General features: G+C 41.7%; 1 protein-coding gene across 2 annotated transcripts in view; it reads right to left on the bottom strand.

Moving 5' to 3' along the window:
- GALNT18 (polypeptide N-acetylgalactosaminyltransferase 18) overlaps positions 1-12,377 on the bottom strand; it is a 1,605,564-nt gene that overhangs the window by 606,490 nt on the left and 986,697 nt on the right. For both annotated transcript variants that reach the window (XM_069223602.1, XM_069223603.1), the window contains exon 4: positions 991-1,174. In XM_069223602.1, the coding sequence (XP_069079703.1) occupies positions 991-1,174 (184 nt within the window). The remainder of the gene's footprint in view (positions 1-990; positions 1,175-12,377) is intronic.

Here is a 12,377-nt window from a genome sequence, read left to right as displayed (position 1 = left end):
ACACCCTACCTTGTTCAAGGGTGAAAGGTGAATATTCTATTTGAACAGAGACAGCATTTGGCTGTGCCAGAGACATGGAGGACTGAGTACCCACCTTGAATTGCCATGGTTGGTTGGGAAGGGAGTAGTAAAAGGAATTAGAAAACTCACTGGTTTGCCCAAGTGTGGTGAGGTTCTTCCACTTCATACCCCCAAGGTGACTAAGTGGTGGTGGTGGGTCTAGTAATTGCCTAAGTGATGTGTGAGAGATATGGTGGTTACCCCCTTGCCTTACCTCAGCATAGAGGAGCAAATAGTCCCTTCCTGCTCATCTTGCCTGTGGCTAAGGGAGAATTTGTAAATAACGAATACAAATACAAAATATCTCATGGTCATTTCACAGAGAAACACTTCCCCTCTCTTCTGTGGTTGGTATAATGCTGGTCTGTCTTGTCCATGCATCCTGGTCATAAAAGGGGCAAGGAGCATGGCAACTAGCAGCTGCCCTCTTCTTCATGGCCAGTAAAAAACTGCTGGTCAAAGGAGACCTAGGCAGTTGGAAGGTGGCCTGTTATTTTTCTGTATTTTTACCCTATTGTCTTTTGGCAAAGCAGTGATGAGGTATTCAAAATCACCACGTTACCTTGGGAAAGGTCAGGGTTAACATAGACCACGCATGCTCTATGGCCAGGTGGGGTGGGTAGAACATGTACAGACCTGCTTTAGTCAAAGCTGAGGAGAGGAGAAAAGGGTATCAAACTGACACTCATACTGCCATTCATTAAGACAGGTGATGGATAAAAGATATACTTCCCCCACCGTTTTTTCAATTGATCAATTTTAGTTGGTCAATGTGTCCCAATCTCTCTCTTTTCTTCACGGACATCTGACAATGACTATAACTGTACCACCAAGGCAGCTTATATACATGGTTGTGATGCTGGTCTCTTGTTTTTAACATTAGATCTCCTACAAAGGGGATTTTTTATGAAATGAGGATGCAGAACATACCATCCAACGTTGAACTCCACATGGGCATCAAAGAGAGCGACTATCGGTGCAGTAGTAGCCCTCCAGCCACTAACCCGTGACCGAATCAGACCCTCTTGCTTGGAGTGCCGGACCACCTTGATGAACCCAGGCTTCTGCTCATTCACGCCATTCACGTATTCACTCAGCTTCTCTTTAAGTTCTTCTGTGAATAGACAAATGAAAGTAGCAAGAGTTAGAAACAGTAAACGTGTCCTTCTTAAATGTTAAAATCTTTGATATTTGTGTAAAAAATTAGTTTAGATGACGAAAGCCAAAAGTTTGAGAAATGAACATGGTGTTATCCAAAGTACTCATTTATTCAGAACTAGGGTAAGAAAGATTATTGTGGATGCAAATACAGTTTTTGGGGTTTATCACTGCCTTTCTCCAAACAGAAAAAAACATGTTTTTGTTAAGGGAGACCTTTTAAATAACTGTTTTTCAGAACATATGTGTATAAATTAAATCCCTATACAGATATTATTTGACAAAAATGTAAGCAAAAACAGAATACCACCTTGACGAGGAGGAGGCATCGTATTAGAGAAACAAAAGAATGAGTTTCAGTCCCATTTACTTAGGTACATACAGCATACGGTCTCCTACTTTAGCTGGACTGCAGTGCTTATGTATGTGGCATCCTTCCTCAAGGTCTACATTGTTATATTATTTGTTAGAGTAGCTTTATACAGCATAAAAACGTAGCATACATTTTAACGTGTAGCTTGTTTACGTGCATTGCACCCCCCATATGATGTGACGTGACCACTGGGACATTAGTGCTGTACCAAAAAATAAAAACACGTACATAGAGGAAGGATCTTTGGGGCATATTTACAAGCCTCTAGCGCCACCTTGCACCACCCTAGCATAACTTTTTATTACGCTAAAGCGGCGTTATGGAGGCCTTTCTCCTGCTCCGTATTTACAAAGTGGCGCAATGCAGGCATTGCACCCTTTTGTAAACCCTTGCACCACATTATACCTGCGCCAGGCATAATGTATGCAAAGGGGCGTTCTGATGCAAGGCAGCCCGAAAAAAATAGAGCAGTGAGATTCACTACATTTCACTGTGCCATTTTTTTGTCATTTTTAACACCTGCTCAGAGCAGGAGTTTAAATGACACACCCATTTTAATCGATGGGCCTCCCTGTGCTTTGCTGCACTAGTGTCAAACATTTTGACACTAGTGCAGCAAAGCACTACAATAGCGTCAATAATTTTGACGCCATGGTCCTAATGACTGTCATCCATGGTGTTGTTAGGTGAAGTACGGGCGACGAAAGAAAAGTGGCGCATCGTCACCGATGCGCCACTTTCTTGTAAATATGCCCCTTTGGTCTTTGTCCCGTGATGTTAGAACGGTTCCTGAATCATAGACTACCTGATCAAAAAGTAAATAAATCAATCAGGTAAAATGAAATATTTCTGGAACGTGCTATCATGTGGTGTCTTATGTTAGAAGTCGTATCGTAAATTATGAATCCAGTCTTTAAACCACCACAATAGCCAGGACTCAGGGAAATGTAACCACCTTACAATAAACACTAAAGTTCATAAACTCTGGTGGTGTGGGTCATACGTCCCATACGGACCTGCTGCTCATCAACAAACGGGTACAGTGTGTGAGCATGCCTGCTGACCTATGCTGACCTATGCTGAAGTGGTGTACACCATGTGACCACTCGGTATGTTTACTAGTCATTACACAGAAACGATCACGGTACAAGAACAATACAAAATATTGCGCAATCAGTTACTTCAAATGCAGGACAACTGGAAGACATGTATCTGAAAATTCCAATGTCTTTGCTTTTTATCAGATTGTTATTAACATATTGGGAATGCTGCAGGGAAACTTGAATTATAGGTGTAATTTTACTGCGTTCTTCTCAAGCACGTATTTAAACTCTCCCATTCGAACAGAAAAATACAATTTTGCCTTTTGTCATTTCTAAAATGTATCTTACAGTAGTTAGGAAGAGCACTTGGCTGACCTTACAGCCAACGACCTGCATGTCACGAGCGTGGATCCTAGCAAGACCGATTCAGACTTTCATCATTCTGAGTCCTATGTAATAAGTACCTCCAATTACCTCAGTTTGCTGAATGTGATATATAAATAGCAGCATCTTTACTTCAGACAGTTAGCTGTTTGGAAATTCAGCGAATTACAAGACCAGGGATGAAAACACTACAGGAAACGAGACTCAACAAATGAAAAACAATCTTGCCCAGCTAAGCATTTCAAAGTACAATACTTCAAGCATCACATTCCAAAAGTCACCACTTTTTTCGTTCCATGTGTTACCTGAAGTAGGAGATCCTTCTACTTAAAGTGACTGTTTCTTGATCGATCATAAACTGATCACATACATTTCTCTTCTGGATTCACCAGCAGCTGCAGATCTGTACCCTTTAAAGGTATATAAGGAACTGTACCCATTCTAGGCAGAGCCGGACTGGCTGTACTGGGCATTGGGTGTTTCCCTGGGAGGGTGAAAAGGTGGGGGCCGGTTTTGTTACTTGGGGACACTTTTGCAATGGTGCTATTATATCTGCCGCCAGTAACAAAAGCAGCAAGCCAGCATAACTCACTCACTCTCGTTTCCAGCCTCCCGCGGCCAGCCAGTGCTTTACATTTGCACCCAACTGCTGTTTTTGTGGGGGCTGGTCTGACAAAATTGCCAGGGCTACTTTGGGTTCCCAGTCCGGCTTCGATTTCAGGTAAAAATCAAACGTGGCTTAGTATGCCATTTTGGTTAAGGAGCTCTCCACTGACCTCCATTTTTAACCACAACTAACTAGTTTTGCAGATCGTAATCTACAGTTAATCAATCAATCAATCTGCTAATCATCTGAAAGGGTATCCAGGAGGTTGCAGGTCCCGAGAGGCTAATTCGAACAGCAAGATCTTGAGTGCCCTTTGGAAATCAGAAAGTGAGGTGACAATCCGGAGCAAGAGGCCATTCCAGGTGTTTGCTACAATGTAGGTGAAGGATTGTCCTACACTTCTGCTTTGGTAGATGCAAAGAGTGTGGGCAAGTGACAGGGAGGTGGAGTGTAATCTTCCTAATGGTTGGTGAAAGTTCAGGCAATGGCTTATGTAGGTAGGACTTTGGTTCTGTAGAGCCTTGTGTGCTTCGGTCAGCATCTTGAATTGGAACCTCTTCTGTACGGGGAGCCAGTGTAGTTGTCTGAGGTAGGGTGTAATGTGGGTTCGTCAGGGGGAAGTCGAAGAAGAGTCTGGTTATGGCATTCTGTATGTTTGAAGTCTATTTAAGAGGTGTGTGGTGATTCCTACACAGAGAGCATTGCCATAGTCCAGTCAGCTGGTGATGAGGGCCTGTGTAATGGTGAGTCTGGTGTGCAAGGGTAGCCACTTGAAGATCTTATGTAGCATGTGCAGAGTAAGGAAGCAGGCATAGGAGATGGTATTAATCTGTGATTTCATGATGAGATTGTTGTCTATGATGAATCTCAGGATTCTGGCATGGTTGGTGGGCAATGGAGTTGGTCACAGGTCTGAGGACCACCAGGCATCACACCATGGGTTGCTGCTGTTGCCAAAGATCAGTAGTTCTTCCTTGTCCGTGTTCAGCTTCAGGCAGTTGTTATTCATACAGTCGGTGATGCCTGTCATCCATCTGTGGAAGATGGTCCTGGGGTTGTACAGTCAAATGTGAGTGAAATGATGAGTTGGGGGTCATCTGCTTAGGATATTATGATGACACTGTGTGATCTGATGATGTTGGCCAGTGAGGCCATTTATATGTTGAAGAGCATAGGACTGATGGGTGAGTCCTGCGGGACACTGTGGATGATATCCTTGGGTTTGGAGGTGGAGGGTGGAAGGCAGACCCTCTGAGTTCTTCATGTGAGGTAGGAAGCGATCCATCTGAATGTATCTCCTTGGATGCCAATGTGATGGAGTCTTTTGATCAGCATGTGGTGTGAAACTGTGGTGAGGGCTGCTGTGAGGTCGAGGAGGATTAGAGCTGCTGTTTCTCCTTGGTCAAGGAAGGTTTGTATGTCATTGGTAGTTGCGATCAGGGCAGTCTCAGCACAGTGATGGCCGTGGAACCTGGAATGGGAGGTATTGAGTGGAGCACAAAATCCAGAGGTCCAAAGGGAGACTAAAAAATGAAATGGTAAATTTTATGAAGATGGAACAGTTGTCTGGCCCTCAAAGGTTAAAATGCTGCAACTACTCAGAAAGCAATGGTTGACTTCTGTTTGGGAGAGCTGCGGATAGCTTCAATCATTGTGTACTTATTATTTATTAGCTGATACTGTAGCACAATAATCTTGCCATTGAAAATCTGAGATGTAAATGCCATACAGTTAAATTTTCAGTTGGCTTTCCAGATTTTGCCAGTGATATATGGGATAAAGTACTCCCCTGCCATACATTGTAAGGACACTGAGGAGTTCCATGACCACATAGAGGAACGTCAGGGGGCACTGTATTCTTTATAATACATGGTCACACATCACCTTTTGCACAGACCTCTTAAATCCTTGGTGTGTAGCTCCATCATAGGAAAGAGAGAGCATGCTTGCAAATCTGAAGAGTAAAAATAGAGTCCCTGGTGCAAAAATCAACACATCAAAAAAACAATATATATATATTTTTTAATATATTAGAAGCAGTTTAATATGTTAGTTTGTTTTAAAAAAGAGGACCAATAGAAACATGCAGAAAGATTGTAACTTCTCTATAATTATCCAAGAGGCACAAAACATACATATGTTGGCGTTGATATCTACATTCTGCTTGTCACTTTACAGCTAGAAAAACAGAGTACAAGCAAAAAGAGCAGTACAGTTTTCATTCTTTAATTATGCAGTGTGACCTTACCTTCGTTTCCCCTTGGCTGCTGGCTATGGCATTGTGATGTCAGAACTCAAGTGTAATTCATTATTACAGTGGAGTTCTTAGTCATTTCTTTATAGTTGGTGAATGGGTAAAAGGTCACTAGGTGACAGAGGCACAGCCCAGGTGGGTGCATCACAAGTCATCAACTTAAAAAAATTAAAGCAGGTTTTTTTATACAGGGATTGCAGACTCTCTTGTATTATATATCCATTAAATAATTAACTAGGTTAATTTTGAAAATGCATAATCGACATTGCCATGCCACCAGGTAATGCATAATACAGTAGGATGAGGCATATCTTGTATGGTTCCCGTGTTATTAGAATGTCTCTTATTTAAACAAGCAAATGTATTCTTCTGTTAAAGCGAATCAGCGAGTTTCCTTACATAGCATAAAATGTTTCTTGTGGCAATGGGCACATTAGCAATGACTCATTTCTTCTTTAGAATGTGATTCTTTCTGAACAATTAATTTAACTCACATCTGACTCTGCCAGCAGTGAGATGTACTCCATGCACCGAAAGGCAGCACCGCAGACTGCTTTTGCATGCTTAATTCTTGCCGAATCTATTTACATTCTTAAAACGTATTTATGACATCTAGCAGTCACCTTTTCCTTTTTTCTGAGTCACCTCATTTATTTTCGTGCACGTCTTAGGAGGCGCGTGAACACTGCGAACCTTATGCAGCAACATTTTATGCAGGTATCTGGATTTATTTGACCTGGATATTCAATTTAATATGAGTCTGATAAAGATCTAAGACTGTGAAGAACTCCAAACGACTATGTTTTCATCTACCACAGATGTGACCTTTTGATCTCAAGACAGCACGCAGGGGTGTTGATTTATCATTACTGACACGCAAAGTTCACTTGCTTTATTAGGTCTACAGTAATTTTTTCAGTGAAGCATATTCATCCAATTAATCTCAGATGGGCTGCTTAACAAGGATGATATTACTACTTATTGTGGGGAGTGTCTGCCCAATATCCCTCCAGCTCCTCTAATTGCCCTCCCCCCCATGTGTGGATGAAAAGTCACATAATTCAGCAGTAGATAGTGATATTTGGTTAGTCAGTAAAACGCTAATAATGATCCCAAAACCGCTTTCAGTGATGTCTATGATATAGAGTGTTTGCAAAATACCGACAAAAAATAACATTACTCGGAAGTCACCTTGTAGCTGTGGGATTCAGCTAACGTGATGAATGTGTCTAACTTCTGAGATAACAAAAAAACGATACACTCTATTGCATGGTTCTTTTGTGTATTTGATAATTTTATTCATGTAGGCATAATGAAATAATCAACCAATAATAAAACATGAAAACCTGAATGATTCTAGACGACATAGCAATCACCATTCGTTCAGAGTATATTGGCTCACTCTGATGAAGTCTCTTGAACCTTTACCTAGGTTCAGCCTCTGCATTTCTTGGATAAGGCAATATGTGCGTTGTTCGCCTTGTTTCACCATTTTTAGCCCAAAAGTATCATCAGTTCCACCGGGAACTAAGTCCTTCATTTTTTACCATTTCAAAATTGTTTATTGAGGAGAGCTACACAAAGTAAAGCACTGCATGACAAGTTGCGAACAACAAACATTGGGGATTACATCTGACAGTTGAAAAAAGGCATTAGACAATACAAGTAGAAAAATTAGGTGATTTAACATTGTAAGAACATCAAGACTACCAAAAAGGTACAACAATGGAACGAGTATCAAAATGATTTTTGCAATCAACGTTCCGAGAGTTTTGTGAACATCAGGGTATGTTTGCACCGTCATGATGAAAACATAGAAGGTAAAAAAAAAACTCAATAATCTAAGAGAGGAAGTAAACAACATGGAAGAAGGGAAGGCCGACGGATAGAGAATTCTGGAAAGTCTACATAGTGTATAGCATCAGTGCTACAGATTGCAGAGAAGTGAGATCAAACAGGTGAAAACATTAAATCACACATTGGGAGTATAAGACGTAGTGTAAAAGGTGCATTATGGTGGTTTCTTTTTCTGGAGGTAACCATCAAAGGCATCCCATAGTTTTCTAGTAGAAGACAACTAGTGAAACTAGTGAAAATGTATTGTCGGGGCTTCTAATGAAACAGACCCATGCTCACCAGCTATAGAAGGAGATGTTTGGAGAGCTTTTCCATTCAGCAAGGATATATTTGGTGCCTATAGCTAATAAGAGGCCAATGAGTTGAATACCAGCAGTGGAAAGAGTATCTATTTGTGGGGCTGCATGTATACCCAAGAGTGGTGTGGCTAAATCAATGATAAAGTGTAAATCTTCTGTATCGCTTCCGTATTTGATGCCATAGGGGACAAATGTATTTGCAATTAAAAAGCTTATGTGTAGTATCCCCTAGGGCAAGTATACAGTTCCAATAAGCATTCGATTAACAGAGACCCAATCTATGGAGTTTCATGGGAGTCCAGTATACACTGTGGACAATGCATAGTCTCATTTGTGAGAGGGCTGGAGCAATCTTCCCTGTAGAGGGAGGATTCCAGATTTTCGGCCAAGAAGAAAAGGGGATAGCTTCTCCAGACTGTAATTTAATAATCATGCTCCATCAATTGGTGTTGTTCTTTGTCACCCGTGGATCAGGAGTCAAAAGAAAATGTTATATGTTTGATGCTACATGTCCACTTATTGTGAAACAGCCTAGAAAGAGTGGAAGAGTGGGACAGTGAGTGGGGACTAATCTCCTGATTGCAGCTTTTATTTTTAAAAGATGTAAAAGTCCAAATTGGAGAGTTTAGGTTTATACTGCAAGTCAGCAAAATATAAGAGATTGGTTAGGGTGCCTAGATCTTTAAGTAGGGGAATCCCTTTTATTGCCCAAGTATTCTGAAAGGAGTCTTGGCCCTCTAATTTAACATGTTTGTTGAGCCATTAGGAGACCATATCAAATTTGAGGAGTTTCAGCAGACATTTCTTATCTATAGCACGTACTGCATCCACTGTGTCAAACATAATAGATAGTGAAAGTTTCATGGTGAGGAGGTTAATATTGTGATAGTTACAGGGCACACAGGGGAAGAGACACTGATATGTTTCTCTATATTGGCAACCAAGTGGGTATATTTGAGGTAGTTGTGGAAAACACTAAGCACCTTGCCTACTCAAAAAGGCCTGTTGATATTGTTGATAATTTGGGATTTAATGCTCTAATCTTTTTTATCCATTCTGAGTTCTTTTAGAGAAACGCTAGATTTCTTATTTTTCCAGAGAAACTCAACAAGGAGGAAGATAATTATTGGCATAACATAATCTTGATTGTTTCCAATCTACCCCATCAATTTATGAATTTATTGGATCATTGCGCAGTTAATTCCTTAACTTTGGTGATCATTTTATGCTTGTTTATTGTCAGGGTTTCTGTAAAGGGTTTTGAGACCCTCATCCTGAATGTGAGAGGGTAGACAATGAATGCTGAAAATTTCCCCTAGACCAAATTTAAGTAAGGCAGTTTTCAAGGAGGTCAATGAGACCTTAGCAAAAGCCAGTGCTGTATCAAAACTTAAGTGGGTCCCCCTGCAAAGTACATGGAGGGGCCCCCACCGAGACTCAGTCAGGAGCTCTCACAGTGTACTGTTCTAAGGGGATCCCCTGGAGCTTGAGCCCACCCTCCCCCACCATGAGGGCTGCGAAGGCTAAAGTTACACTGCTGTCAAAAGCCTTCTCAGTGTCTAAAGGATCAACTGCAGGATTAAGAGATTTGACCTTTTCTAGTGTGTGATATAATGTTCTAATTTTAGCATATGAAAATCGTCCTTTAACCCCTTCGTTGCCAGGCCTTTTCTCCTCCTGTGCCGAGCCTTTTTTTGGCTATTTGGGGCAGTTCGCGCTTAGGCCCTCATAACTTTTTGTTCACATAAGCTACCCACACCAAATTTGCATCCTTTTTTTCCAGCATCCTAGGAATTCTAGAGGTACCCAGACTTTGTGGGTTCTCCTGAAGGAGACCAAGAAATTAGCCAAAATACAGTGAAACTTTTTTTTTTCTTTCAAACAAATCGGAAAAAAGGGCTGCAGAAGGCGGCTCATGGTTTTTTCCCTGAAAATGGCATCCACAAAGGGTTTACGGTGGCAAGATCACCATCTTCCCAGCTTTCAGGAACAGACAGACTTGAATTAGAAAACCCAATTTTTCAATACAATTTTGACATTTTACTGGGACATACCCCATTTTTACTTTTTTTTGTGCTTTCAGCCTCCTTCCAGTTAGTGACTGAAATGGGTGAGAAACCAATGCTGGATCCCAGAAAGCTAAACATTTCTGAAAAGTAGACAAAATTATGAATTCAGCCAGGGGTCATTTGTGTAGAGCCTACAAGTTTTTCCTAAGAAAATAACAGCTGAAATAAAACAATATTGAAATTGAGGTGAAAAAAACAGCCATTTCTCTCCACGTTTTACTCTGTAACTTTTTTCTGCGATGTCAGATTTTTTAAAGCAATATACCGTTACGTCCGCTGGACTCTTCTGGTTGCGGGGATATATTGGGCTTGTAGGTTCATCAAGAACCCTAGGTACCCAGAGCCAATAAATGAGCTGCACCTTGCAATGGGTTTTTATTCTATACCCGGTATACAGCAATTCATTTGCTGAAATATAAAAAAGTGAAAAATAGGTATCAAGAAAACCTTTGTATTTCCAAAATAGCCACAAGATAAGGTGTTGAGAAGCAGTGGTTATTTGCATATCTCTGAAATCCGGGGTGCCCATACTAGCATGTGAATTACAGGGCATTTCTCAAATAGACGTCTTTTTTACAAACTGTCTTACATTTGGAAGGAAAAAATGTAGAGAAAGACAAGGGGCAATAACACTTGTTTTGCTATTCTGTGTTACCCCACGTCTCCCGATAAAAATGGGACCTCACTTGCATGGATAGGCCTAGCACCCGCGAGAGGAAATGCCCCAAAACACAACGTGGACACATCACATTTTCACAAAGAAAACAGAGCTGTTTTTGCAAAGTGCCTAGCTGTGCATTTTGGCCTCTAGCTCAGCCGGCACCCAGGGGAACCTAGCAAACCTGCACAGTTTTGAAAACTAGACACCAAGGGGAATCCAATATGGGGTGATTTGTGGGGCTCTGACCAGGTTCTGTTACCCAGAATCCTTTGCAAACCTCAAAAGTTAGCCAAAAAAACACTTTTTCCTCTCATTCCGGTGACAGAAAGTTCTGGAATCTGAGAGGAGCCACAAATTTCCTTCCACTCAGCGTTCCCCCAAGTCTCCTGATAAAAATGGTACCTCACTTGTGGGGGTAGGCCTAGCGCCCGCGAAAGGAAATGCCCCAAAACACAACGTGGACACATCAAATTTTTCCAAAGAAAACAGAGGTGTTTTTTACAAACTGCCTACCTGTGGATTTTGCCCTCTAGCTCAGCCGCCACCTGGGGAAACCTAGCAAACCAGCGTATTTTTGAAAACTAGACACCTAGGGGAATCCAAGATGGGGTGACTTGTGGGGCTCTGACCAGATTATGTTACCCAGAATCCTTTGCAAACCTCAAAATGTGGCCAAAAAAACACTTTTGCCTCTAATTTCGGTGACAGAAAGTTCTGGAATCTGAGAGGAGCCCAAATTTCCTTCCACCCAGCGTTCCCCCAAGTCTTCCGATAAAAATGGTACCTCACTTGCGTGGGTAGGCCTAGCGCCCACAAAAGAAAATGGCCCAAAACACAACGTGGACACATCACATTTTTTTACACAAAACAGAGGTGTTTTTTACAAAGTGCCTACCTGTGGATTGTGGATTCTAGCTCAGCCGGCACCTGGGGAAACCTAGCAAACCAGCAAACCTAGCAAAGTGCATTTTTGAAAACTAGACTTCTAGGGGAATCTAAAATGGGGTGACTTGTGGGGCTCTCACCAGGTTCTGTTACTCAGAATCCTTTGCAAACCTCTAAATTTGGCCCACAAAACACTTTTTCCTCTCATTTCGGTGACAGAAAGTTCTGGAATCTGAGAGGAGCCACAAATTTCCTTCCACCCAGCGTTCCCCCAAGTCTCCCAATAAAAATGGTACCTCACTTGTGTGGGTAGGCCTAGCGCTCACGAAAGGAAATGGCCCAAAACACAACATGGACACATCACATTTTTTCACAGAAAACTGAGGTGTTTTTTTACAAAGTGCCTACCTGTGGATTGTGGCCTCTAGCTCAGCCAGCACCTGGGGAAACCTAGCAAACCGGTGCATTTTTGAAACCTAGACACCTAGGGGAATCCAAGATGGGGTGACTTGTGGGGCTCTGACCTGGTTCTGTTACCCAGAATCCTTTGCAAACATCAAAATTTGGCCAACAAAACACTTTTTCCTCTCATTTCGGTGACAGAAAGATCTGGAATCAGAGAGGAGACACAAATTTCCTTCCACCCAGCGTTCCCCCAAGTCTCCAGATAAAAATGGTACCTCACTTTTGTGGGTGGGCCTACTGCCCGCGAAAGGAAATGCCCCAA

The sequence above is a fragment of the Pleurodeles waltl genome, chromosome 3_1, assembly GCF_031143425.1.
Source record: "Pleurodeles waltl isolate 20211129_DDA chromosome 3_1, aPleWal1.hap1.20221129, whole genome shotgun sequence".
Lineage (NCBI taxonomy): Eukaryota > Metazoa > Chordata > Amphibia > Caudata > Salamandridae > Pleurodeles > Pleurodeles waltl.
The sequence above is the reverse complement of the archived record's forward strand: the minus strand, read 5'-3'. Positions and strand labels throughout refer to the sequence as shown.